Source organism: Vulpes vulpes, chromosome 13 (genome assembly GCF_048418805.1).
Source record: "Vulpes vulpes isolate BD-2025 chromosome 13, VulVul3, whole genome shotgun sequence".
Lineage (NCBI taxonomy): Eukaryota > Metazoa > Chordata > Mammalia > Carnivora > Canidae > Vulpes > Vulpes vulpes.
This window is the reverse complement of record NC_132792.1, coordinates 64888305-64914677: the sequence shown is the minus strand read 5'-3', so window position 1 is coordinate 64914677 and position 26373 is coordinate 64888305. Positions and strand designations below refer to the sequence as shown.

At 37.6% G+C, this 26373-nt stretch overlaps 1 protein-coding gene across 2 annotated transcripts in view; it reads right to left on the bottom strand.

The window, feature by feature from the left end:
• Window positions 1–4217: 4217 nt before the first annotated feature.
• Window positions 4218–26373, bottom strand: part of CYP7B1 (cytochrome P450 family 7 subfamily B member 1) — a 173999-nt gene continuing 151843 nt past the window's right edge. For both annotated transcript variants that reach the window (XM_026012010.2, XM_072734646.1), the window contains exons 5-6: window positions 17291–17466; window positions 4218–10249 (exon numbers count right to left, since the gene is read on the bottom strand). In XM_026012010.2, the coding sequence (XP_025867795.1) occupies window positions 9962–10249; window positions 17291–17466 (464 nt within the window). In that variant the 3' untranslated portion in view covers window positions 4218–9961. The remainder of the gene's footprint in view (window positions 10250–17290; window positions 17467–26373) is intronic.

Genomic DNA, 26373 nt, shown 5'->3' with positions numbered 1-26373 from the left:
CACCAAGCAAAATTAAACTGCAAGACGTAAACATCAGAAACATAAATAAGTTTTCTTTTAATTAAAATGCAGGTCAGATTAAATTATCCACGTGCCAAGGAACTTTACATCAATTAGCAGTTTTTCTGTTGTGTGCGCAAAATAAATGAGCCCGTCTCCTGCGCGCTCTGCGTTGGCGCTTATAACTCAGATATGCCCCTGGATCTGCCAAGCCAATGACGTGGAGGTTGATTTAAATGTGGCCTTTTAAATCAGACATTGGGCACAGGAGGCGGCAGGAGGGGAGCGGGGGTGGGGGAACCAGGAGACAACGACTTAAGTTTAAGAGCAAAAAACAACTCTCAGGGTGAGCGTCCTTTTCTTCCCGCAGGATCTCTGGCTCTTCTGATCCACTGATGAGTGATTACTGGAACCAGGGTTCCAAGGTTGTGCTGAGTAACCGGGGGTCTGTCTCTCCCCAAGGCCAGGAGTGGGGACTGGGGATTTGGGAGGGAGGAAGGGAGGGTGCAGACGGCGCGCGCACAGCACAGGTGCCCACCGCGCTGCCCTGCTCGCGCCGCGCCCTGGGAGGGACTGGGTCTCCGCAGCCGCGGAGCACCCCTTCTCCCGGTGCTTCCCCTAGACTGGGTTCCCAGCCCCTCCAGACGGAGCAAAAGCATCCAACCTCCAAGTTTCTTCGCACAAAAAGCGAAGTTCAGGGGCCTTGCCTCAAACTCTCTTTCTAGAGGTGGCACTAAGATCGAGGCGTCCCCTGCGCCCTCAAGGCAGGTGGCTTCACGTCCAGATGCCAGGCTTGTCAGGAGCACCCCACAGCCGTGCTAAACCCAGGAGTTCTGTGAAAACGACCCGTTTTTAAACCTCAAAGAGCTCTTCGCTTCCTAACAAGGCAGAGAAACTCTTTGCTCGCTTTTCCTGAGGTTTAATTTGGGTTCAATTCTAAATTACTCGCCTTAACATGATCCAGGAGATTTCTGGACTATTACAAAATTATCAGGTACCCTTGAGTGCATGTGCATGTGCGTGTGTGTGACTTTTCTTTCCCTTCCAATATAGTGCCCCTAACTCGGGCAATATGGAAATACAGATTAGAAACTTTATGAGAAATGACTGGGCTGGAAAGGTTAGACTGCAAAGAGAAAGAGGATTTTGCAGCTACCCCCCTCCACATAAAATCAAATAGACATGCCTATCTTACAAGCAAGCCTCCAGGATGCGTTGATGGGGAGTTAGCTTTAATTATGCACACTGTGGTATCATTCTCCTTTCCAGCTTGGGAAAGAGTTAATTCTTTCCCAAAGACCATAGTTGCCCTTGTCTTCTCAACCTGATTCAGAGATGCAATAAAATATGAAGCAAATTTATGATCTGTTTCAAGCATTTTATTGCTGTATTTTTAAATTCATATATGCACATATAAGAACTATGATCTGTGAATAATTTGAAATGCTATAGTAGAATGATACATTTTAGATAAAACATAACCATATCTTTATATAATTGTCTCAGATTAAAATAAAAAAGAAAAATAGATTTCTAATGTGGACCAAACTGAAAAACTAATGACAGCCATAAACTGCTAACCAACCATAAATTAACATCTTCATCAAATGCTAAAATGGTATCAGTGGTTATATAAAGCAATTATTATTTCTCCTTATAAGTTTTTGAATAAAGTTCAGGGATATTTAAAGGATCCATTATTTACAAATGCTTCACAATCTTAAAGATTTCACATTTTATTAGGAGGATGGTTGTAACACAAATCTGCTGTGTTAATAGAGATGTTTAGAGATGAGAATTTAGATTTAAACATAAAAATGCTTCATGGCCTAAGCTCATTTTATGCATTTATTCTGCTCTGGCAATTATTGAAGAACTTGGTATAAGGATTTCTTTGTTAGATATCTTCATCTCCCCTTTAAAGGGAGAAGACAAATAATACCTTATTGTAATGGGAGAGACCCAGATTGTATACATAACTGGTTAAAACATTAAATCATGCACTGACTATTTAAGTAAGTACAACTATATTTGCCACGTACAGTTTCTCTGCAGAGCTATGGTCAAAATTTTGATATCAGGCTGAGCCTGTGCCCTCCATCTGAGACATCCACAAAAAGAAACAATTTTCCAACCAGGCCTCCACAGAAACATGAAGAGCCATGGAAGGGGAAAAGAAATCTATCTTCTGAATATCGCATATATCAGGAAGCAGGGTCAGGGAGTAACAATTTTTTTTTTTTTTTTTTTTTTTTTTTTTGGTGAAGCATCAGGCATATATATCTTTTAAAATACTGATTTCTCAAGAGAGTGAAATTAAATAAAATCTAGAATTACTGATCAAAGTAAGCTCTTTTTTTAAATTAAAAAAAATGTTTTCTGAAAACCAAACTTACTTGGACTATAGAGGATCTGCATGACATACATAATCAAATTATCTCTGCCACTCAATCCTTGTTTACAGTAGGTTGTCCTACAGGGTAGTTTTTGTGGATGAACATCTCCAAAGTTCAAGGATTAACTAAGTAAGGTCTTCAACTGGCTAAGTCCTGGGACCACTCTTATGGTTTTTGCAAACACTGTTTAGTCTGAGGACTTTCTTCTGTAGAATTGAATGTTATTTCATAGCTTTTGTGTAAATCGAAAATTAGTTCAAAATAAAAAGTTTAACAAAGTGGATACTTAATTTTCAAAACAGAGTATTTTCTGTATACTTAAGATTCATTTAAAAAGTTTCAAAAGTGATTTCAAATATTTTTAAAAATTCCATTTAAAAAGGTTAAGAAAAAATAAGCTAAAAAATAAAAAGGCAAAGACATTTGGAAAACTTTAACTATATTGGATGGTTCTTAGAATTTGTGAAATAAAGGTCTATTTCATTTAAACATTAAGCATAAAAGATAAAAGAATGTATTAAAAATTTCGTGTTGTCAGGTAATAGTGACTTTTTTTTGTTAACTATAATGGCTAGTTCTTAGAAATAAATGTTATATGGAGTAAATGTTCTCTTGTAAATAAATAAAAATCTCAAACTAATACATACTTTATAACTGTTTAAATTTGACTCAATAATGAATCATTCATACCTTTACCTGTTATATACCTGTTATTAGATTACAGTTACCTTTAACTCTAGTTTCTTCTAAAGGCACAAAATGTTATAAGAAAAATGCTTCATGAGTGTATCTCTAAACACTTACTTCTGTATCATCTGTAATATATCATATCTCTCCTTATAAAAATGAATATGTTTAGGAACTGAGAATATAATAATAATTAGCAATAAACTATATCAAACTCACTTAAACTTATCCAGCATAACCACTGAGCATTTTCTTCTATCCAGCAATATCCTGAATAGAAAATGCATATTATTACTCACATGATCAGGGCTAATTCCAGACAATTAAAAATACAATTTTTATTTACTCACTAAGTGTTTTTAGAATAGAATTGAAAGTAGAGCTGATTATTTCACAGATTGCCCATTTACTGACATAATTTATCTTAGTTGTTAAACAACACTGAACTGACTAGTTGAAATACACAGGAACACCTTTAGAGTCTAAGACAAGTTCCGGTAAAATGTTAATGACTCACGGGAGTGTTTCTTAGGCCAAGCGTCCAGTGAAACGCTGTTATGTACGGTTACGGAAGGAGCCACATCTAGTCTTCATCAACACCATTGTAGTACTTGTTTTATTTACAGTTTTGGATTTCAGCTTTATGAATAAATAAAATACTGTCCGAGTATTATTCAGCTTCATTCATGATATTGAAAAGTGATCTATGGAAGACAAAGACCACTCTCTTCCATTTTTGTTGTTCTTTTACATCTCTCCATGGAATGACTGCAATTATTAAGAACTATGGTCTGGCAAGGTCAGCCTGGCTAAAAGAAACTTATTAAAACTTATCAGTCCCTGCTATTTCTTGGGTCTGCTTTTATCATTTCCCACATGAAATAGCTAAGTTAAAATATACTGAGAAATACTTTGAATGTAACAACAAATGTACTCTTAGGGAGGATATCAGAAAATAAGAACATTGTGTGCGTGTGTGTGTGTGTCTATGTGTGTGTTTGAGGTGGGGGGAAGACAGGGATATGAGGATATTCAGACAGCAAAATGATTTCCAAATAACTTGTTATTTGAAACCAAATCTTCTGTTACCGAACATACTCCTAGTAGGGAAATAAGGACATATAGTCATTCACCTGTGCTTTAAAAGTTGATTTATTGAATTATTGTTGTGAATAAAAGGTAATTAAATAGATTTACAAAGCATTTGCATTTCTTACCTAATGTCTTTTTAAGATTTGCTTCCTCATAAATCCACATAAATACCATTTTAGAATCACAGGGTAATATTAAACAATTCAGAACAACAGTTTTTTGGAATATACAGCACTCCTTTGACTAAAAAATATTTTTAAACAAAAGTATTGCCAAATTATCTATTTAAAATTGTACAATGGAGTTTTTCACAAATTAAATGTATCTTATTCAAGAAAAGTATTATAAACAAAATAAAGATTTAAGCTAAAAGGCCAAACATCATTGATCACTGATTTAGATTAACACTATGAAGAAGACTGAGTAATAATTACTTTAGAGAAATAGTAGAGAGTTTTATGTGATTGCTCATTATAATTTAAAATAATGCTACAGGGAATGTAATCTTGGCTTGCTAACTTTTTCTTAATTGAGTATGTGAATATGAATACCTAATAATGCAGTTCAAGTAAATAATAGTTTGCCTTAGTGTGAATTTAATAGGTTAAAAACAGTGCTCATTCTAAGGGCATAATGATTCTTTTATAATTATTGACATTATTTTATACTAAGATCAAAACCTGAATAACTTTTGTACTTTGATCTTTGAAATTGGTTTTAAGATTCCACTGTTAAATTAGAAGACACTTACAAGAAGTGTTACCCAAATTATTTTTTTATGAGAAAATAAACAGGAGTAATTATGTAGATTTTCGGTATGGAAACTTCTTTACCTTGGACTAGTGACCTCACACTTAATGATAAAATGGAGAAAATATAATTACATGTGCCAAGAAAGCCAAAAGAAGGCAAATAAATGTTCCCATATAGGGTTGCTTAGCAGCATGCCTTATTTAGTGGTAAACAGGTTTTTTCTTAATATCCTCAGAGCATTTAGTTTTTGCTAACTGAATGCTTTATTACTGTTGGTCACTGACATAAAACAGTATTATTATTCATTTCCTTTAATTTCAAACTTAAGGGAGGCTGTAAAAATGAAAAGATGGATTCTTATGATATGTAAACTATTGTTTTTAAAACATTTTATTTTTTTTAAGATTTTATTTATTTATTCATGAGAGACAGAGAGAGAGAGAGAGACAGAGGCAGAGACATAGGCAGAGGGAGAAGTAGGCTCCATGCAGGGAGCCTGACGTGGGACTCGATCCCGGGATTCCAGGATCATTCCCTGGGCCAAAAGCAGGTGCTAAACCGCTGAGCCACCCAGGGATCCCCTTTAAAATATTTTAGAGTCTCAATGATTGTATTTGGTTTGGCTATTTTTGTCATATAATCACAATACCCAGTGTATATGTTTTATTGTGTATAATTATGTACATAGTAATTTCTCATTATAGAACACTACTTTGGAATGAGTGATGGAAGGTTAGTTAGATCTAGTGATAGATGAGAGTTGTAGAACTGTTTTAAAGAGATGAATTTATTTCTTACAAGGACACATACATTAAATTAGTTGTGTATGTGTTGTTTTCCCCAATACACTGTGTGTTCTTGAAGAAGGGTAATCCAGTACATAGCAACATATCTAGAACAGAGGCAATGCTTAATAAATGTTTGATTGAATTAATGAATAATGACCTATGTATGACTAAAAAAAGTATTCCCTTTAACAAATACATAAGAACAGTCTTAAAAAGACACAACTTTGTTAAATTATCTCCTTTACAACTTCATGTTTGCATACTGCATTACACTTTTCAAAATAAATTCACACATCTTACTATGTTTAATCCTTATCATGAACCCTCATGTCAAAAAAGCCTTATTATTTTTATTTTGCATATAAAGAACTGAAGCAATGACAGGCAAAAGACTGGTCGATGATAACAAACTAGTCATATCATAGCTAGAATCCATGTTTTTAAACTTATTTATCCATGGCATTTTTTTTCTACTCATAAACACACTTTAAAGACTAGCTGTAATCCTATAATAAGACTCTCTTATTTTGCTTCTACTGTCCATCCCTTTTATATAATATTTTCTCATTTTGTTTATTCTTACTTTGTATTCTACATTCCTATACACACTTCTAATTATATGTTAAGCAGAAATTAGAACTGAATAATTTCCTGTGTTCTCTCTACTATACGACTGCAGAAGTGTACTACTGAGACAAATATAAGAATATGGAGGTTTCTGCTTCAGGTCATATGGTGGACTAGATGTCCTCCTAGTATAAAAAGAAGGGGCTATGCTTTGTGGCAGGCAGAAGATAAAGCCTAGGTTCCAAGCTGGGTGTGTATGTGTGAAATCCAAGACTGCCACCCAAAGCCAAGAACTTGCAAAGCGAATTTCCTTAGTAGGGGAACTAGAAAGAAACCTTGTTCCACAGAGCAAAACTGTGAGTAGACTTGCCTCTCTCAGCGATGGTGAAGGAAAACAAAAACAAAACAGAAAGTCTCTCCTGTCTATTCCTAGTCATAGGGAGCTTTGTAGCTGATTCAAGGCTAGAACCCACACACAATACTTATGTATCTCCCATCCCTCATCCCCTCCCAAAATACTCAAGCTGCAAACTTAAAGTGAACTGTGTTTGATAATAACATCAGCAGTCAGACAAAAGAAACTCGACTTCTCCCTGAAGGAGTGAGTTTTAAACTCAGGACTTAAAATATTTCCAGAGATAAAATTCCAAGGAATATGGGCTCAATAAGCATGCTGTACTAAGAGTTAAACAAACAAACAAACTATAGAATCAGACCCACAAAACACTAATGATTTAGAAGTGTCAGACACTTAATATAAAACAGGTTTCTTAATATACTTTAAAAAATGAAAGAGGATATTGAGCCTATGATGAAGGGAAAAGACATAAAAAATTACCAGGCAGATATGAAGAACAAAAGAGAATTCTCAAACTGAAAATGTAATCATTGAACTTAGCAAATTCAGTGGGATCAGAAAAACCAAAAGCTGACAAGTTGGCAGCTGGTACTCTGGCTCAGAATCAACCCACAGAAGGGAGAGGGTAGTAAGGACCTGAGGATAGAACGTAACAAATTAGTAACACATACACACATACAAAGGGTGAATGAAGGCAGTTGTGAACGGTGTGTGTGCATGTGTGTACGTGTGTGTGCACACCACAAGGGTTGGGAACAGAGTTTGCGGCAGCGCAGGGTAGTGGATGGTGGACACAGCAGTCGGAGGGTAGGTAGGGGTAGAGTTTTTAGTTCTTGCTTTGGCCTCTCCCTCAAATTAAGGGTCTAATGGATATAGTTTCCATCCCACGGTGAAGAGATCATTAAATCATGGTGGGTGCATGTTACGGAATACTACATAGGTGTCAGAAGCAACAGATTAATACACATCTGTATTTATTTGTGTGTGTGTATATATATATATATAAAGTTATATGAATATATCTTTAAAAACAGAGCTTAATAAGAAAATTAAGAAGGATCTCATCTATAGAAAGTATGTTTATGTACATTAACATGCACATAGGTAATACGTTTTATAAAAATATTTAGTTATGAAAAGATACATATTAAAAACATTAGAATGTTTGCTTATGATGGGGAGTATAATAGTGAAGATTCGGGGTAAGATAGAAGAAGGAGATAAAGCCAGAGAGGCCTTGCTTGGACAAATCATAATTGTGTACCATGAACTAAGAAGTATAAGGGATATGATTACTCAATCCCATGAAGTTAAAAAAAAAAGAAAAAAGAGGGACGCCTGAGTGGCTCAGTGGTTAAAGCGTCTGCCTTTGGCTCAGAGCGTGATCCTGGAGTCCCGGGATCAAGTCCCGCATCCAGCTCCCTGCCTGGAGTCTGCTTCTCCCTCTGTCTGTGTCTCTGCCTCTCTCTCTGTCTGTGTCTCTCATGAATAAATAAATAAATAGATATTTAAAAAAGAAAGAAGAAGAATAAAGAAACAAACTCCATGGATGAGATAAAGAGCAGATTAGGTACACTGTACAGAGACTAAACTGAGAGTGAGATCTAAACAAATGACCTAGGATGTAAATTAGAAGTAGAAAATCTGGGGAGGAAAGGTCAAATAACATGGCGTGCAGAGTGGGAGGATCTAAAGGACTCTGGGAGAGGTATTACTCAGAGGTGATGGTTAAGAATATTTCCTACTTTCCTAAAAGACACACATTTTCAGACTCAAGAGGCACCATGACATGCAAGCATGATAGAGACTAAGAACATCAAAGACAAAAAGAACATGTTGACACTGTCAGAGAGAAGAGGTAGACTGCCCTCTGAATACTTAAACTAAGGGCTAGCCTCTTGATAGCAACAGTGGAAGCCTTAAGAACACACAGTATCTTCAGAGTGCTGGGAGGAAAAAGAACTGTATGCACAGCAAAAACATCTTTCAAGAACAAGGGAGAAAATAAAGACATCTCCAATCCATCAAAACCCAGCACAGCCTTACTAAGAAATGTTTAGAGCATGGATTTCAAGAAGGAGACTATAAATGCTAGAACATCTATTAATTATTAAATATTGTAAGTATTTTATATATGTTACTTTAAAAATCAGTTTCCTTTTTAAAAACAATAGCACGAAGCTGAAATAGTAGAAGTTCCAATCCACGCAATGCATATTAACTGAATCTTATTATCTGCTTTTCCTGTTAAATACAACAGCGTCATTTAGGTCAGATGCCAAACCACCACCCAGTAACCTGAAATTAGAAAGCACTGAATCGTGGACACAATGCTGCACTGTGGCATATAAAATTATATGGCATTACATAATGGTGTAACTCAAAAGAATACAGATAAACTCTAAGTCAAAAAGGTGATGTGTCAAGAACAAATACCTCTATCTGGTCTCTCAGTTTATATAAATGGAAGCGTTCAGGTAAGAGTTCATTGCAATACTGGCATAACTCTTATAGTTTACACTTAAATCAAATGCTACCATCAATCCTGTCATGGTTTCAACATTTGCTCTCAACAACAAACCTAATACTAATGTCTCCAGCAATTGCTAAAAATATAATAGGTTTTGTGTGTTCTTATACATTAAATCTTATCAGTATCTAACTTAACATGAGTGGTCTTACATGACAAGAAATTTTGTTGCATTGAGCTATAGTATACAAAGTAATAAAGGACATTTATGGATGATTAAATATTGAAGTGAAGTTGAAGCATTTAATCTACTGCAAAACTCATTTAAGGCAAGCGTACCTAAGCGACGTAGGTATTATTGATATTACACTTGAAGGGAACATTTTCATCCAGTTTATCTCATGAAAATTTAATTTCCTTCTTCTCTGAGAACTTTGAATTTGTTAGATTGTGCCCATCTCCAGCACAAATTTCCACTAGTACATAAAGTGTGGGTTTACATATTAGAGAAGAATCTGAGTGACTTAAAAAAAATCTCACAGTGCCAAATTTATTGTGGTACATTTGCTATGACAGGAGAAAATCACAATATGTAGAAAAACATAAAAATGCTATTTTGAGTTTATCATTATGCTGATTTTTATGTCTATTTTCATGTCGACATCGTATTTTAGTTTATGATGAGTTTTGTGACCAAGTACAAACTGGACTGATCACAGGTCAAATATAAGTTGGCACTTTTTAAACAAAAAAATAAAACAATTATATTTGCAGAAATTCAAAACAAATAGATGAGCTGAGGATATTTAGGTTAGTTCAGATAGATTTCTTTTCTTTCTTTTTAGCTCCTTTAAGTTTTTACTTTGTACCTAAAGAAAACATCAGAAGCTGGATGCTGAACACCAAGCAAAAGGCGGCTTCGGTTTGCTACTACAGGTTTATCATCAATTAGTTCTAAATCAAAATAAGTTAAAAGTACAACCAACAATTGCTTTATTTCAACAACTGCTAAAAATCGGCCTGGACATTTGCTGGTTCCAATACCAAATGGCAACAGGTAATACTTCAGCCTTTTTCCTTTTTTGAAAAAGGTGGTTTTCTTCTTACCATCTTCTACAAAACGATCGAATCTAAACTCCTAGAGAGAAGAAATAAGGAGTGTTAAAATGCAAAATTTACATGAAATAGTTTGAGGTCAGGTCCACAAAGTTGCCAGCTCTCTGTCTTAAAAGGCTCTTTTTAATCCTGCAGATGCCAGAAAGCAAAACTTGACTATAGATTATATATGAACTTTCAAATAACTCAAATACTACTGGGAAATGATTTCCCCCTTATCATAGTGAAATGCTAACACCTATAGGACTCTTCTTCCCAATTTGCATCTCTCTCTCTCTCTCTAAGTTCTTTTCTTTTTTCTTAAGATTTTATTTATTACTTGACAGAGAAAGAGCAAGAGAGCACAAGCAGGGGGAGAGAGAAAAAGCAGGCTCTCCGCTGAGCTGGGGGACCCTGATCCCAGGACCCTGAGATCACAACCTGAGCTGAAGGCAAATGTTTAACTATTTATATGGAGCCACCCAGGTGCCCCCTCACATCTCTCTCTTATTCTCAGTTTCCTAAGTTTAGAGGTAGTCTCTGTATTTTTGTTCCCTAAAAAGGGTCGACTGATGGGCACTTGGTGAGCTGATGTTGGGTAAAAGGTAAGGGCTGCTGTGCTGCTGCCATTGTTACTATGGAATAATGATCTATTGGCCACAGGAGCTGCTCAATACGCTTTTTCTATTTTTTCCCAGTCAGCTACCAATGGATAAGGATGAGGACTGTGAGCTTAGGGTTCAGTGCTTATGTTTTTAAATAGACATAAAATGAAATTTGAAACTTATATAAAGTCCCCGAGAGGAACTAAGCCACAAAAATCTATCTTACTTCTTTTTTGGTGTTGTACTGAATTTCTCCTCTCACGGTGCTAATACAATGGACTCTCTTTTGGGTTAACTCTAGGGTGGCAGGTTATTTCCCATATGTTTTTATTAAAAAGTTCTATTACTTGTTACAGAAAATTATGGGACTGGTTTATCTAGGGTGTTTAGCCTGGCATTAATTTACTCTCACTTGAGTTTCTGAGAAGAAACTGAGTGACCTTATTTCAGCCCATGGTGAATTAAGCCATTGATTAAATTAATGCACGTGGCATGCATGAAAATGACCAAGTATTTCCCATACTTGGTGCTCATTAGCATTAAACCTGCTCAGCACACAACTTTGATATGAACTATATGAAGTCAGAGGCAAAGAAGCAGGTCAGATAGAAAGCATTTCATGCTATAGCGAAAACCCTACAAAATGTGGATGGATTCTGAACCCATCACAATGATCTAATTTTCTCACTCAATATGAATGCCATCAAAGTAATTTCCTTTAAAAGTACTGGGTCTGGGCACCGGGGTGGCTCAGTGGTTGAGTGTCTGCCTTTGGCTCAGGTGGTGATCCTGGGGTCCTGGGATCAAGTCACGCATCAGGCTCTCTGCAGGAAGCCTGCTTCTCCCTCTGCCTATGTCACTGCCTTTCTCTCTGTGTCTATCATGAATAAATTTAAAAAAAATCTTAAAAAAAATACTGGGTCAAGTCATTCAGTAAGAATGACATCAAAATAATTTTCTTAAAAGTACTGGGTCTGTCTTCATTTACCTACATACTGATTTTGATAAATATACAGGCCTGGAAAACACCTTTGGATGGTTTCAATTCCCCTTCAACTTGCTAGTTGAACGCAAGTATTTCCCCCACCCCACAGACGGTGCTGAGATGTATCTGAATGGGATCTAACCAGTACTGAACTAAAAATAACCATGCATCGCTGTAGTAATGACAAGGACACTTTTGTGGACATGCACTTTGTCACTGGAGATAGAGTACAATATGGTACTCTCTCCTGATGACCTTTTCCATTACTGGGGCCCATGCTTGTTGCCTGAACTTAGGACTGCTCCTTCCTCCTTCTCCTGACCAGTGTGAGGAGAGAATACTCCACAAGAGCTCCTCACTTAGCCAAGTCAGTTCAAATTAACTTCCTCATGATATATGGGACAAAGGTGTCACTGTAGCTGCACTATTTAAGGTAGGAAAAACAAGGTTTGCGTAGGCACCAATCACAGTAATCACACTGCTCTGGCCTCTGACTGATTAAAGATAGGGTGTGGGAATCGGCCTTGTCGGCGCTATGGAGGAACCGTCTGTGAGGACATCTGAGAGAAGTTTCTTTCTTGTGAAGAAAGAAAAACAAACAAACTAAAAAATGGTTAATCACCTCTTCTCTTCTGGCCCTAGATATATGTGAATATGATGCCTGCGACTGCCATGGCCGCCGCATTAAAGATGGAGCTAACCCACAGGAGACAGCAGAGCCAAAAATCCCAGGAGATCGGAGTTGTCACATTGTCTTATTTATCTCTGTATTTTCAAAGCACCCAACATAGTGCTATGCGCACAGTAGAGGTTCCATATACATTTGTTGAATTAATGAATAAATACATGACAATAAAGTATATTTTAAAAGCAATCTTCAGGCTTTTGAAGAAAACACAGATATTGGATGAGTAAATAAACATGTAGAGAATGAAGCGTAGATGAATATTCAACGTTCATAAATAGAGAATGGTATAATATTTAGCACTAGAAATCAAGATAGGAGAGATGACACAATTTTCTAGATAGAAAGGAGTTTTGGTACAAGTGGCTGAGGAACGTTGAACCCCCTAATTTGTGTGCTCCAAATATTGTGTTTAGTTCAGTCTAAGAGATTTTTTTGAACACTTCCCGTATGTGAGACTTTGAAGTTAAAATAAGGCATTAAAACGTAGCCTAAAAAACATTAATAGAACGTAGTCTTACTGAGATAGGTGACATACAATATAATCAAGTTTTATATTCACTCAATCATCATTCTGGGTGTAGGATTTCAGATTAGACAAAAGATACGACCTCCCAAAATAAGAACTGTCAGTGTTTTGAGGGGATGACTAAGGGGCTGCGCTCTTGTCCTGCGTTCACAGTCAGTCCTGCTGGGAGCAGGACAACAGAGTTCCTTTTTATCTGCATGACTTAGGTTCCATTTAGTTTGTACCAGCTCAGCAGACTGCGCACATCTCCCAACTCTGTTTACAGTCTTCATATTACTCACATGAAATCAGCCATGTGGGAGTATTGAAACCACAAAAAAGGACAAAATCAGTTTTTCCAATTGCTGTCTTACCAGCACCCTGCTGGATCCAACATAGTAGGTGTGGAGGCCAATATACTGGTTCGGCAGAAACCCTCCAACAGGAAGCACTTCGCTCTGCGAACACAGCCATGTGCTAAGGCCAATTCCTGAAACTCTAAGCTCTTAAAGACAAGGGCCTTTTAAATTTCTGTGCCATCCATTATGCCCATCAGAGTGCTTTTTGGATAACAGATTCTCAGTATACATTTGTTTCCTTGAAGTATCCTGGTGGCATAATCTCCATTCCAATTTGAGGTATAGACAAAATCAGAATATTTCCTCATTTGTTACGACTAGCATATTCGTAGAATGGTGACAATAATCAGAATAATACTGATACGATAGTTTTTTTATAGTGACTTGGGATTTATTCAAGGGCTTTCAAATTCATTTATCATTTTATAATCCCTAGATGGCTGAGAAGTTAGCTAGAGCAGACTTGCATGAGGTCAAATGAGGTCGTGCAAATTTGGAGCTTTTGGGAGTGCCCCATAGCTTTGTAATTACTTTGTTGTTCTCTGTGCCCTTTCTTTAGGAGGTTGTGTGGCTGCTACAAAGTGCTACCACCTGAAAAGTTGGCTCCACAGTGTGCCTAGGCTTCCCTTTGTACCTTACCACCTCTGGCCACAGAAAAACCAACCAGTAGACGCACTCCTTTCCCTAGTTCCAGGTGGAAATACTGCACTTTGGCAGAAAGGAAATCATAACTATTTATGGATTATTCGAGAGCCAGTTGCTTGAATTCTGGCTAATAAGAGATGTCAATTTGAGGAAGCCTTCAGAAAAATTTAAAAGGCTTTCTGTTCTAGTTAAATTACCTAGACTTTTTTGAATTGCGTTTAGACCAACAAAGAGAGAGAAAGGAAAACTGAGAAGGGGTGTTTCCTGTGCCCTCTCTCATTGTCTTCAATTTTAGTTGCCAATTTATTCCCCATAGAGGGAAGGGCCACCAGAGTGGCTAATATTATAATAAACTAAGCAGCCGATATTCAGAAAGAATAATTCTTCACATAGAAGGTACATGTTGGGAGTGTATAGACCCAATTAGATCCCTGTTTAGCTCATGTTGTGTTTTTTAAACACTATTTTTCCAAACCTTAAAAAATTCTAGTTTACCCCAAAATGTGTTTTCTGAGTTGTTTTTTAAATGACTCAGCCATGCTAGGTCTACCTGCTTGTGAGAGCTGAAGGTTAATTCAAAAGTGCCCAAATGGTCTTATTTAGATGCCCCTGGGGTCTCCTTTCCCCATAGTCCTCACCACTCCTGACAGTATCCTGATAATATGGTTACATTTATGCATAAACCACTTCATCCATTTGTTCTAGTTAGGCCCAGTACATATTTGAATATGCGATATTGGTGGTGACTTAAAATTCTAATTCAAGTGTATCTTCATTTTTAGAACAGCCATCCATTCCAGCATCCCCTTATTTATTCACCCTGTGGACACCCTCGTGAGCTAGGCACTGAGAATGCCGATGAGGCAGTGATGTGATCTTTCTCCTTCTGGAGATTACAGCATATGGTTAGCACAGACAAACACACAAGTACTTGGAAAGCAGCAGGTGGTATGCACTATAACGGAGGTACAACAGGCCACAGAGTGGCCTCATTCTCGGAGGAATGAGGTGGGAATCAGTAACACTGCCAAAGAAGAGGTGATTAAGGCTGATTCTTGTGGAGTAAGGTGGAACCTCCTGGGTGGACAAGTAAGGATGAACATTCTAGGAATAGGGTGGTGTATGAAGGAAGACTATGGACTCTTAATGTAATATTCTAGAGACTCCTGGGCTTGAACATCCTGAATCCACACTTCTTTGGGTTGGGAGAACCTATGTTCTGCTAAGGCTCTTCAGTCTCTCTGTCCTCCAAGAATAACTATACTTACATCTGTAGGTAGTCCATCCTCACGTTTCTGGACTAATAGCTACTGTCTGTTTTCTCTATGTAAGGCCTGGTCTTCCCATACAAGATCCATAGGGCACAAAAGATAGGCAGTGGGGAATACGAGCCTCTGAAGAGGTTCTGGGCCAGTACTCTCAGTGACAAATGGACAAGGACAGAATTTCCTAGGATTTCCTCCTCTTTTTTACTGTCAGTGGATGGTGGTTTCAGATGAGCATTGATAGCATCTACTTATTATCATCCTAAGTTGATAAAAATGACAGGAATAAATCTATACGCCTGATAGCAGTAGGTGCTCAGTAAATGTTTACAGAATGAATAATTATATAAGGACTTGCCAAATCATATAAAAATGGTTCTGAACCATGTCATATTTTTCCGAGCCAATAATGATCAGCATTCCAAACTAATTTCCAAAAAAAAAAAAAAAACAATGTTCACAAAAAATTAGCTAGTTAATTTTGGAGACCAAAGAACAGTACTGCATATCAGTGGTAATCTGGTAAACATTTACTAAATATTTGTTGGTAACTTTATTTTTAAGTTTTTTAAAAAGATTTTATTTATTTATTCACAAGAGACTCGGAGAGGCAGAGACATAAACAGAGGGAGAAGCAGGCTCCCTGCGGGAAGCCCGATGTGGGACTCGATCCTGGGACTCCAGGATCACACCCTGAGTGGAAGGCAGACGTTCAATCACTGAACCACCCAGGCTTTGCTGATAACTTTAATGTTGATTTTGCTATCATGATATGAATGGTAAACTTAATGACTAGTGGAATAGTCACATAATAAAAATAAACGGAAAATAAATAAATGTAAAAAACTATAGAGATAACACTTAAAATATTTTTCAAATATTAGCTTATAACTTGCCCTATTTACGGAATATCTATATATGGAATTTTTTTATATATTTACAAACGTGGAGACAAAGCTAGTTGTCCACAGAATGTTCATTCACTCACTAATACCCTACTTCCAATTTGCTATCACCATACATAAAATGTCTCTTCTTCTGAAACATATAGAAACCATATGTACACTTTCATTTAAAAAATTTGGCCTTTGCTGATGACGCAGATGCAAATTATCTCACTGTATTTGGAGTCTGTCCTCTTCTTATTAATTTCCAAAATTCAATAATATTTTAATCTAGCCTGGCTACAAAGCATCAAACTTAGAAATGGGTTAAAAGTGATCCAGCTATGAACTGCTCAAAGAGCACAGAAGTTTACCTTTGAAAAATAGCATTTTATTCACAAAAAACCACTGTCGCAACAACATTAGTTCATGAGACACACAGGCAAAATCGAGTGCATTCAATTTGCATGCAGGTGGTGAACCTCTGAAGTGGTATTAAGGGATGAGCCAGGGTGGATTAATTTCCAGTCTTTGATATTCATTAACTCCAGCTTCAGAAAAAAATACAAGGAGATGACACAATTACCCTCAGAGCTTCACCCGTGAGCAGCAGCTTTACAATCTCAGGTTCATAATGCCATCCTGATTGATCAGAAAGGGGCATATACCTTTGGTAAGAGGTGAAAAAGTATACGGGCTTAACTATGGCAATGATGGTATTTGATTTGGGGACAGTCAACCCCACTCTAGACACTTAGCAAAACAGTCATCATTCTTTATTCTCTAAGCCACCTGTCAATAGCTGGCTCTCCATGGTTTTCAATAATTCTCTGCCAAGCAAAACCTGTTTTGGGCCTACAGGTAATGATGGCCAAGGTACAATGCCCATTTCATTTGAAGAAGCCAGCATTTAGTCTCATCATTCTATTTTTATTAATAGACCACAAACCCTTTGAAGAGAGATCCTTTGGAAACACTTCAGTAAATAGGAAAATTTTCCCATTGGAGGCAGATAGAAGTCATCAATCCATCTCAGATTCCTTCTGGAACAAGATGGCAGAAGGAAGCTACAGAAAAAAGAATGTGAGGAAGAGAAATGTGCCTGCAGTTATCTAAGAAGTAGCAACGACTGCTTTATGCTTGTTTACCTCTGGAGCTTCAAAGATTTCCGGGTCGTAATGTATGGCTGGAGGAAAGAGGGCTACCAAGTCCCCCTTTCGCAAACAGTAGTCCTGCGTCTCTGAATGTAGAGTCAAATCCTCTTGAACAAAACGAATGATGCTTGAAAATGAGCGTATTCGTAAAACCTCGAGAACGGTGCTTTCTGAAGGACACAAGCAAGCAACAGTTTATTAAAATATGACTGCTCCTGAACAGTGCTCTCAGTTTGTCAGCGAGCTCATTATCAATAGCTTTGACTGAAAAGGGAACCCTTTCCTAATCAGATCCATTGAACACCAAAAGGGAGCCCTGGTGGTTTTGGATGACCAGAGCAAGGAGGAGGCAGGGGAGAGCCTTGACCTGACCCCAGTCACAGACACGAGGCTGCTGTGCTGTACTTGGGCAGAAAGTCATTAGCTACAATTTTGTAGAAAGGAAAGGTTTGCAAGAGGGAATGCTGTTATAGGTATATCCGTTGAACATGAAAACCATATTCCAGCTGGAGTACACTGCTGGTGGGTTATTTCACTACCCTACAGAAGAGCTACATCTTTATTTTTATTTATTTATTTATTTTTAAAAGATTTTATTTATTTATTCATAGACACAGAGAAAGAGAGGCAGAGACACAGACAGAGGGAGAAGCAGGCTCCATGCAGGGAGCCTGATGTGGGACTCGATCCTGGGTCTCCAGGATCACACCCCAGGCTGCAGGCGGTGCCAAACCGCTGCACCACGGGGGTGGTGCCCAGAGCTACATCTTTAAAGCCAGGCTTAGGCATTTAATAACCACTTAGGCAGTTAATAGTAAAGTAACTGTAGTAGTGCTTTCTGCGATGGCTTAACACTTAATTTCTTTTATGCTAGCTGTAAATAAAATGTGGGTCAGCATTTGTTAGAAAAATTTCAAAGAAAAGAGAGTTTTATAGGATTCAGAAGAAAACCGTATTTTTCTCAGCATCCAGGGAAAATAACAGCCACCATCATAACCTGGAAGATTCCAGAAGCTGAATGTCCTTGCTTTCCCAGTGGCCTTCACCTTTTGCTCCTAGCACGACAGATTTTATGGCTAATTTCCGGCAATTTATCCTGGCAGTTTGAGGAGGAATTCCTTTGGGAATAATATGCATAATTTGCATAAATCATTCTGATAGCATGCATATCAGCATGTAGCTCCTGTCTAGGTCTGCATCTCTGCCTTCATAATCAAAACTGACTATGTTTTCACCAGCGTGAATGGGTCCTAGAATATAAAGCTTGATTCTTTCTAATCAGCAATGTGAAAAAAAAAAGCTCCAAATTGAGTGTTTTCCCCCTTTCACATGGTAACAAATGGTTGTTTATGGCTTGCAATTTGGAATCACACACACACACACACACACACACACACACACACACACACACACCCTGTACCCCAATGTCTTAGTGTTCAGCAGAGCTCTGAAACACAGAGCACTCAATTGTTAGATTAGAGCAGTGCACTGGTCAGTGAGGGTTTAGATCAGCCCAAAAAGAAAAATACGTGCAATTTCACTGAAATTTAAATCTATGCACAGCTCTCGCCCAGGATATCAAGTAGCTTTGGGTGCCTTCTCCCAGGACATTTTTCCCCCAAGCATGCATTTGTCTAAAGAAATGAGGCTGCGGTCAGCTCTGTGTGGCCAGTGTGGTGATTCAATGTGACGTACAGTGAGGCTGTGCATATTCTTTTGGACTGCCTTCGTTATTATAATCAGGCAGAGTCAAATCGGTTTGTTGGTGATGAGGCCAGAAAAGAACTTTGGTTTTGGACTATGGACTCTACTGCAGATAGCCACAAGGCACCTGACACGACGGATTTCAGCTGGCAGGACACCAGTGACCAACATTTTTATGGTGAAAAGCAAGGGTCAGCTTTCCCATGTACTGCTGCTGGCTCTGTTGGTTCAACGACAGGATAGCATCATTGTAGCTTGTGGTGTGAAATGGTAGCTGACATATGTAGCAGTGCTGTTCACCCAACAAGTCCAGTAGGGGTGTGGGAAGAAGAAATACAAAAGCAAAATAATTGTGGGGTGGCTCGGTGACAGGGTGGGCATTTACCAATCCGAATAACATGGTCACATCCGATTGGCCGACGTGCTCGAGGGAAGCATGGCAGCTTGTGCCCACTGCAGTATCACAAATGACAATTGGGCAAGCATATCTTATGCAGAAGTTAATCACAATAATGGAGCACAAAGTGTGGCTTAGCGGTCAGATCGTAAATGACAAATCTGTTTTACCTTCCAGTACCAGTTATGTGTGCAAGACGAGGTTGGCTCTTGCTCTGAGCGATCATGCCGATAATCATTAGATGACAAAAGTAATGAGTTGCATTATTATCAACAATGGAGAGGAGAGCTTCCATGGCTCTGTGTTACAACACACAGACACAAAAGCCAGCAGCTTTTTCCACCAGCCCCAGTAAGAATGCGGGCAGGGCTATATGTTGAGAAGAATGACAACTGCACAATAAAAAAACTGCAGCCTCTACTTGTAGTTGTCATAGTTGAGCAGACACCAGCCAGTGCCACTGACAGACCAGCTGGGCCCTGGGAGGACTTCCATGCTACACCAGGAGGTACAGTAAATTATCCTGCACGGTAGAGCAACATCTGTTTCTGTGCTAGTGCCGAACAAACAAGGCAATTTAAAACATACCAAGGGATAACCAAGCAACAAATGAACATGACCCTCATTTTTTTCCCGTTCTCACACACGAGGTGTTAAACTTCATTGTGCAAGCACTCCACGAAAGAGAGGCCAGGTTGGTATTTGATAAGGTGTTGTCAGAGAGATTTTACATATTTCCAAAATGGAAAGGAAAAGCTTATAGTATTGTTATTCTTAGAATCTTCCTTCCCCCTTCTATCTTCATTTCTTTTATACCAAAGCTAGCACTCAGTTCTCAATTCGCTCTAGAATTAAAAAAAAAAAAAAACTTTCCATATACTTATAAATATTCAGTCTTTAAACCTAATTTGCTATACTTAGTTCACATGCCTTCAAGCATTTGTCTTCCAATTTCCACTGAATAAATGCGTACTAATGAGAAGTAGAGCAAGCTGCTGAGGCAAAGCTGGGTGACTTGGGTCTGGCCTGCCACCAGCTTGTGATAGGCGGGCAAATTGAGTTAAAATGAAAAGTCTTGTCAGCTGAAATTCAACATGGTAGCCAAACAGCAAGCTGTCAATCATCCAGCCAAAACAAGGGACTGTAGGTAATAAAAGGTCATTGTGATCATTAGTACACTTGGCTTTCAAATGCAAGTTAATTTTAATTAAACATGATCTCTATCTGTAAATGTTTTATAAAACTTATTGTGCATAATGGATTGTTAATTTATACTAACATTTAGCAGGTAATAGGACCCTCTACTTATTAAATGCATTGTAGAGAAATGGTTATCAAGAATGCAAATATTTTGGGGATAATTTACACCAGGCACCACAAGGTGCCAACAATTGCAGTTGCGATTAAGATAAGTTTGCCTGTGTTTTATTAAGAACTGAGCTTTACTAAGCAGTATTCAGTAGGAAAGTGGATTACAGAATTCCCACAAAGAAGTCATAATTCGGAGCCTGAACTATCTTCTTCACCTGGCTGGGAGAGATTTGTTTCTCTTTTCAGGGTCTAAAAATATTCTGATAAAGTATCCCTTCTAAGCAAAAAGCTGGGAACGTTTTGAGCTAAGATGCTTTACCATAACTGTGAAGGAAAATAGCAAATGAAAGGACATGCTGGTAGAAAAAGGCATGTACACCTTCTCTTTTGCCCTCAGATCTCCATTCTGGCTGTAATAATTGACAGATGATTCTCATTTGCAGATTTAAAGCGCTGAAGCAGCTCATGACAATCAATAATGCATGTAACGATGCAAACACAAATAAGCACATCCAAGTTTCTGCCTCACACTTAGGCCATGTCTGTATATGTGGAATGAATGTACTGTGACATGGCCAGGCTGTTAATTTGGGTCATCTTAATGATTGGTGCAGACTGTCATACCATCTGATTAGCCATGGTGATCAGTGGATAGCGGTGATGGCTGGAGTGAAATGGACAGCCAAGACCCACTGCAGTCCACTGGGGCTGAACACTTGGGCAGTCTTACAAAGGTGGAGGAGAAAGGGGGAGAGGAGGATCTGTAGGCAGTACTATAGAAGGTGTGAAGAAATGGAGTGAGGCCCCAGATGTGTGTGTGTGTGTGTGTGTGTGTGTGTATGTGTGCGCGCGCACATTTTTTACATAATTGCTTTCAAGACAAGTGAGACGGTAAATTAGAAATTATAATAATCAGGGATGCCTGGGTGGCTCAGTCAGTTGAGCATCCAACTCTTGGTTTTGGCTGGGGTCATGATCTCAGGTGGTGGGACTGAGCCCTGTGTTGGGCTCCCTGCTCAGTGGGGAGTTTACTTGAGATTTTTCACCCTCTGCCCCTCTCCCTGCAGGCTCTCTCTCTGTCTCTCTCTAAAATAAATACATCATAAATCTTTTTTTTTTTAAAGAAATTATAACAATTCTATAACCTGAAGCAACTAATAACTAATTTTTGGCTCAACAACTGTGTTTTAAATAAAGTTAAAACTAAATCTGAATTGGTACAAATGTCTACTTTCACTTTGCATTGTAGACACAACCTTTGTTCCTGCTAAAGTATATAGAAAAGGAAATTCAACATTCATTTGTTCAATAAATGTTTATTAAGGTCCTATTCTCTTCAGAACCACTGCTACTAGTGAAAAAAAGAAAACACAGCATATGGATTTGGCCTTCATGGACACTGTAATCTGGGTAGTTCAAAGTTGGGAGGTACATATAAATAGGAATGCGACACAAGATCCCAGAGAAGATTCTGCACGATTTCTGAATAGATACTTCTAAAGATGGCATTTGGTACTGAGCTGAAACTTTCCTCCTTTTAATTTCTACCCTTTCAAAAAGACAGGGCTAAAAAAAAAAAAAATCTAATCCCTCTTCCACATAACAGCCCTCTAAAAATACTTAAAGACAACTATCATGTCATCTTTAAACTGTACAGCAGAGATGACACGGCCTTCAGTGTTTTGACATCCTAGATGAATTCAATTAGTCAACGTGCCTCTTAAAAGGTGGCAGAAATTGGCGTGGTGTTTCAATTACAAATATAGAGAGGAACTACTTTCTTTACCTTGCGTACTAGACTTCTATTAATGTTTTTAGGAGCAGAGGAACAATGGACTTTTGAAATCTTATCACCACTGACTTGCCTTAAGCTTTCTGATATCCCAAAGGTTATTAGCCCTCGCGGCCTATTAGAATCACTTGAAATGCTTTTAAAAAAATAAATGCTCCATTCTAGACCAATGGAATCAGAACCACTGCATTAACTAAACCTTTACATTAGTGGTTTTGAACCTTGGTTGCACATTAGAATCACCTGGGGGAGCTTCTGAAGCCATCAGCCTGCACTCCAAACCAATGAAATCAGAACCTCCGGGGGTGGGACCAGGTATGAGTAGTTTTTAAAGCTCCCCAGTTGCTTTCAATGAGTAATCAAGGTTAAGAACCACTGCTTTAAAGAGCTTTCTGGTAAGCCACACATTTTCTTGCCCTATTCCTAGGCAGTTATGTTTGACCTAAGTACAATTCCTTGCATTTTCATCGTTGACCTCTCAATTCATGTTTCCAATAGTCAGTATACTATCTAACCCTCTCAGGTTTGTGCTGAATTGAAAACCTGATACATGTGCAAATCAGTCTTTTTCACTTTTTGACCAATGTTTCCTTACCTAGAAAAATCTCACTGTCTGATCTCTGGTGTACCCCCTTGTGGAAGATACTTCTCTCTCCTTCTCCAGATAGAATTTTCTAAATGAAGAAGAATTTATACCTTCTGAACATACCCACCAGAAGACAGGATTTTATTAAACAAATTGTCTAAATTATGTATATCTTTTCATTTAAAGATTAATTTATTTGAGAGAGAGGGAGAGAGCATGCATGCACACACATGCGCTAAAAGAGGGAAAGAATCTCAAGCAGACTCCCTGCTGAGTGAGGAGCTGGATGTGGGGCTTGATCTAAGGACCCTGAGACGTAACCAGAGCCAAAATCAAGAGTCCACTGCTTAACTGACTGGGCTACCCGGGTGCCCTGTATGATTTTTCAAATACATGATTACTTTTAATACTCAATGGACTCTTTCAAAATAATACCTACAATTGTGACAAACATCCACAGTAAGATGTTAATGATAAGGAGAACTGTACGTGTGTGTGCGTGCGCATGGGGGGTATATAGGAACTCTATCATTTCTGTAATTTTTCTGTAAATATAAATCTACTCTAAGATGAAAGATTTATTTTTATTTAAAAAACACAGAGATTCTGATGTGAATCCCTAGCCCCATCCTTACTCTCAAACTCAACTGCATCTGAGAATTAGTGATACATATCCTTGTAAATAGTGGTCAAGTTCTCTGGTATGGTTCTGGAGCATTTTCCCCTTGAAGTGACAATATTTATGGGGTAGCATTTAAGTTAGACCTGGCATCAATTTCTGGTCCTGCCACAATCTAGTTATATGGTTTGACTTGGTTAACTAATCTTTCTGAATCTTGTTACCTAATAATTAAATGAAGATAATAATACTTGAGGGTTAAATAAGCTAATATATGTAAAGCAGGTAGCACAGTGCCTACCATGAAATAAAATAATTGTTAACATTGTCATTCATACTGTCTCATCTGGAAATTAAAAATATAGTTAACACTATCGTCATCTTGTTCAAATTATCTGATCTTGTACATGTGCATATTATGGCTAGCTTTGCTGAATCAAGATACAAAGATTCCCTCTCCCCTCTCAGCTTAGATAATGAAAAAGGACCCCAAGGATTCTACTATCAGATAAGTCGAGAGAAAAGCATGAGCATGAACAGAAAACCCTTTACTTCCATGCAAGTTATTTAGGACTCTAATATTTTTCTCATCTGTAAAAGTCATGACAAAATAATAGCTGCCCCAGTCCCCTAGTATTTTGGTGAAGATCACATGAAACAATATTTGAGTCTTCATAAAACTGCCTTAAAATTTTGAAGTCATTAATATATTTAATACCAACTACACCTAATACTCATTATTTGTTATTAAAGGATCTTTATCTTTTCCAACTGATCATTTCTTTCTGTTTCTTTTTCCTCACTAATTACAAACAATGGGCTTAGCAATTTTTGATAGAATTTTGTTGGAGAATCATTGCAGGCTCATAATTCTAGGGCTTTTATAATATACAATCTCCTTCCAAAAAAGTATTACAAATTTTGCTGAGCTTTAGTTTTATAACACCTCCTTTTATTCCAATATCCCTCCTTTTATTCTAATACCTCACACACACTAATGCCACGTGTGCAGATTTTCTCATTTTGCAGATATGTAACTGAACAAGATTAGGTGCCTGCAATTCGCCTGAGTTATTCAGTTATTCAGTTCAGAAGTTATAATCCACTTCGACGTATGTACTTCTTAAAGTATGCTTGTTCTTTTTCTCTGTGATGCACAGAAAGAGAACTCCTGTGAGGTAAGGTAGATTTGAATTTGCAACCAGCATGGTTCACAAATAATTGAAAAGGAAGAAAACAACATCACCATTGTAGGGATGGCATGGAGGTTAAATATTATTTTGGTGATAGCATTCGATAACATTTACTGAATCTATACTTTTTAAGTTATTTACATACATAATTTAGGTAAATGTAAAGTAAGAAGTAGTGCTCAGTGAGATTATTTGCTATCCATTTGCCAACACTCTAATTTTGAGAGCTTCCTCTCCTTGCATTCTCTTTTGTCTTACCTTCTCTCTGACTCATTTTTTTTCTCCTTTTCCTTCGCCTATTTAGGAAATCTGTAGTTCTAAACCCTACTTCCATCCCAGATTTTTCTTTCTGGGAAAACTGAAAAATTCTTACTTTTAGAGTTTCTCAAACTTCCGTTCTAACAGCAACTCTTCCTATAGAGATTTAGGCCCCAACTGACATTTTTCTGAGCCTTCTTAAATTTACTAATTGATTTTAACTTTATATTTAAATTTAGTTGTAGAGACCTTTACAAAAACATTGACAGGTATAAAATTTTAGTGAGGTCATGATAGGCAGAGTCCTTATAATAAGGTACATAAATATACGAAAATAGAAAGTTGTGTTTTTCTTTATCTAAAAGAAAAGAGTAGAATGGTTTTAGAGAAAGATTCTCAAGAGCACTGGGAAAAGGCATAAATCCCTCACATCCCCTTACAACAGATGATTGCTTTGAATTACTTAAACAGGCTTGGTACTTAAAAGCCCAATCTATGTTACATATTTTAACTTTTGCTGACATTAAGTGTATATTGATGTCAGAGGAAATTGGATACATGCAAGCCCACAGGATTGAGTCACAAATGTCAATAAAATTTGCACAATTACTCACATCATGATAAACCTATGCTCCATTGGGCTCTTTTATAATCACTCTAAACAAGAGAAATCTTTTTTTTTCCCAGGAATAAGTCACTCATTTCTATGGCATTCTAACTTTCCTTTCAACCTTACTTTATAATCAATGTATGTTGACATGCAAAACCTTTGTTAAAAAAAAAATCTTTCTTCTTGCTAGTTAAAAAAAGCATTCATCTCATCCTTGTGACCTTTTTCCTTATAAAACTGAAGATTCAAGATATCTTTCTTTTTAAAAAAATGTACTTAGAATACATAGAACTCTGTCCTTAAAGACATGAAAAAGGGGAAACACATACACCCATACCATGGGGTACACTGTTAATGTTTAATCTTGTAAATCTTCCCTTTGTACATATAGTTCGTACTCTTCTGACATAAGGAAATATTCACAATTGAGCTATGACTAGATACAGAGGTTATCTGTTGTGTAACTGATTCATATAAAATTTTGTTTCAATCTACCTAAAACTGTCTGTCTTGTGTAAGAAAAAATGCACATTATTTTCTAGAAGATTATATTCTCGTAATGAACAACACTGGCCTCTGCTGGTAACCAAGGTCACGATGAACAGAC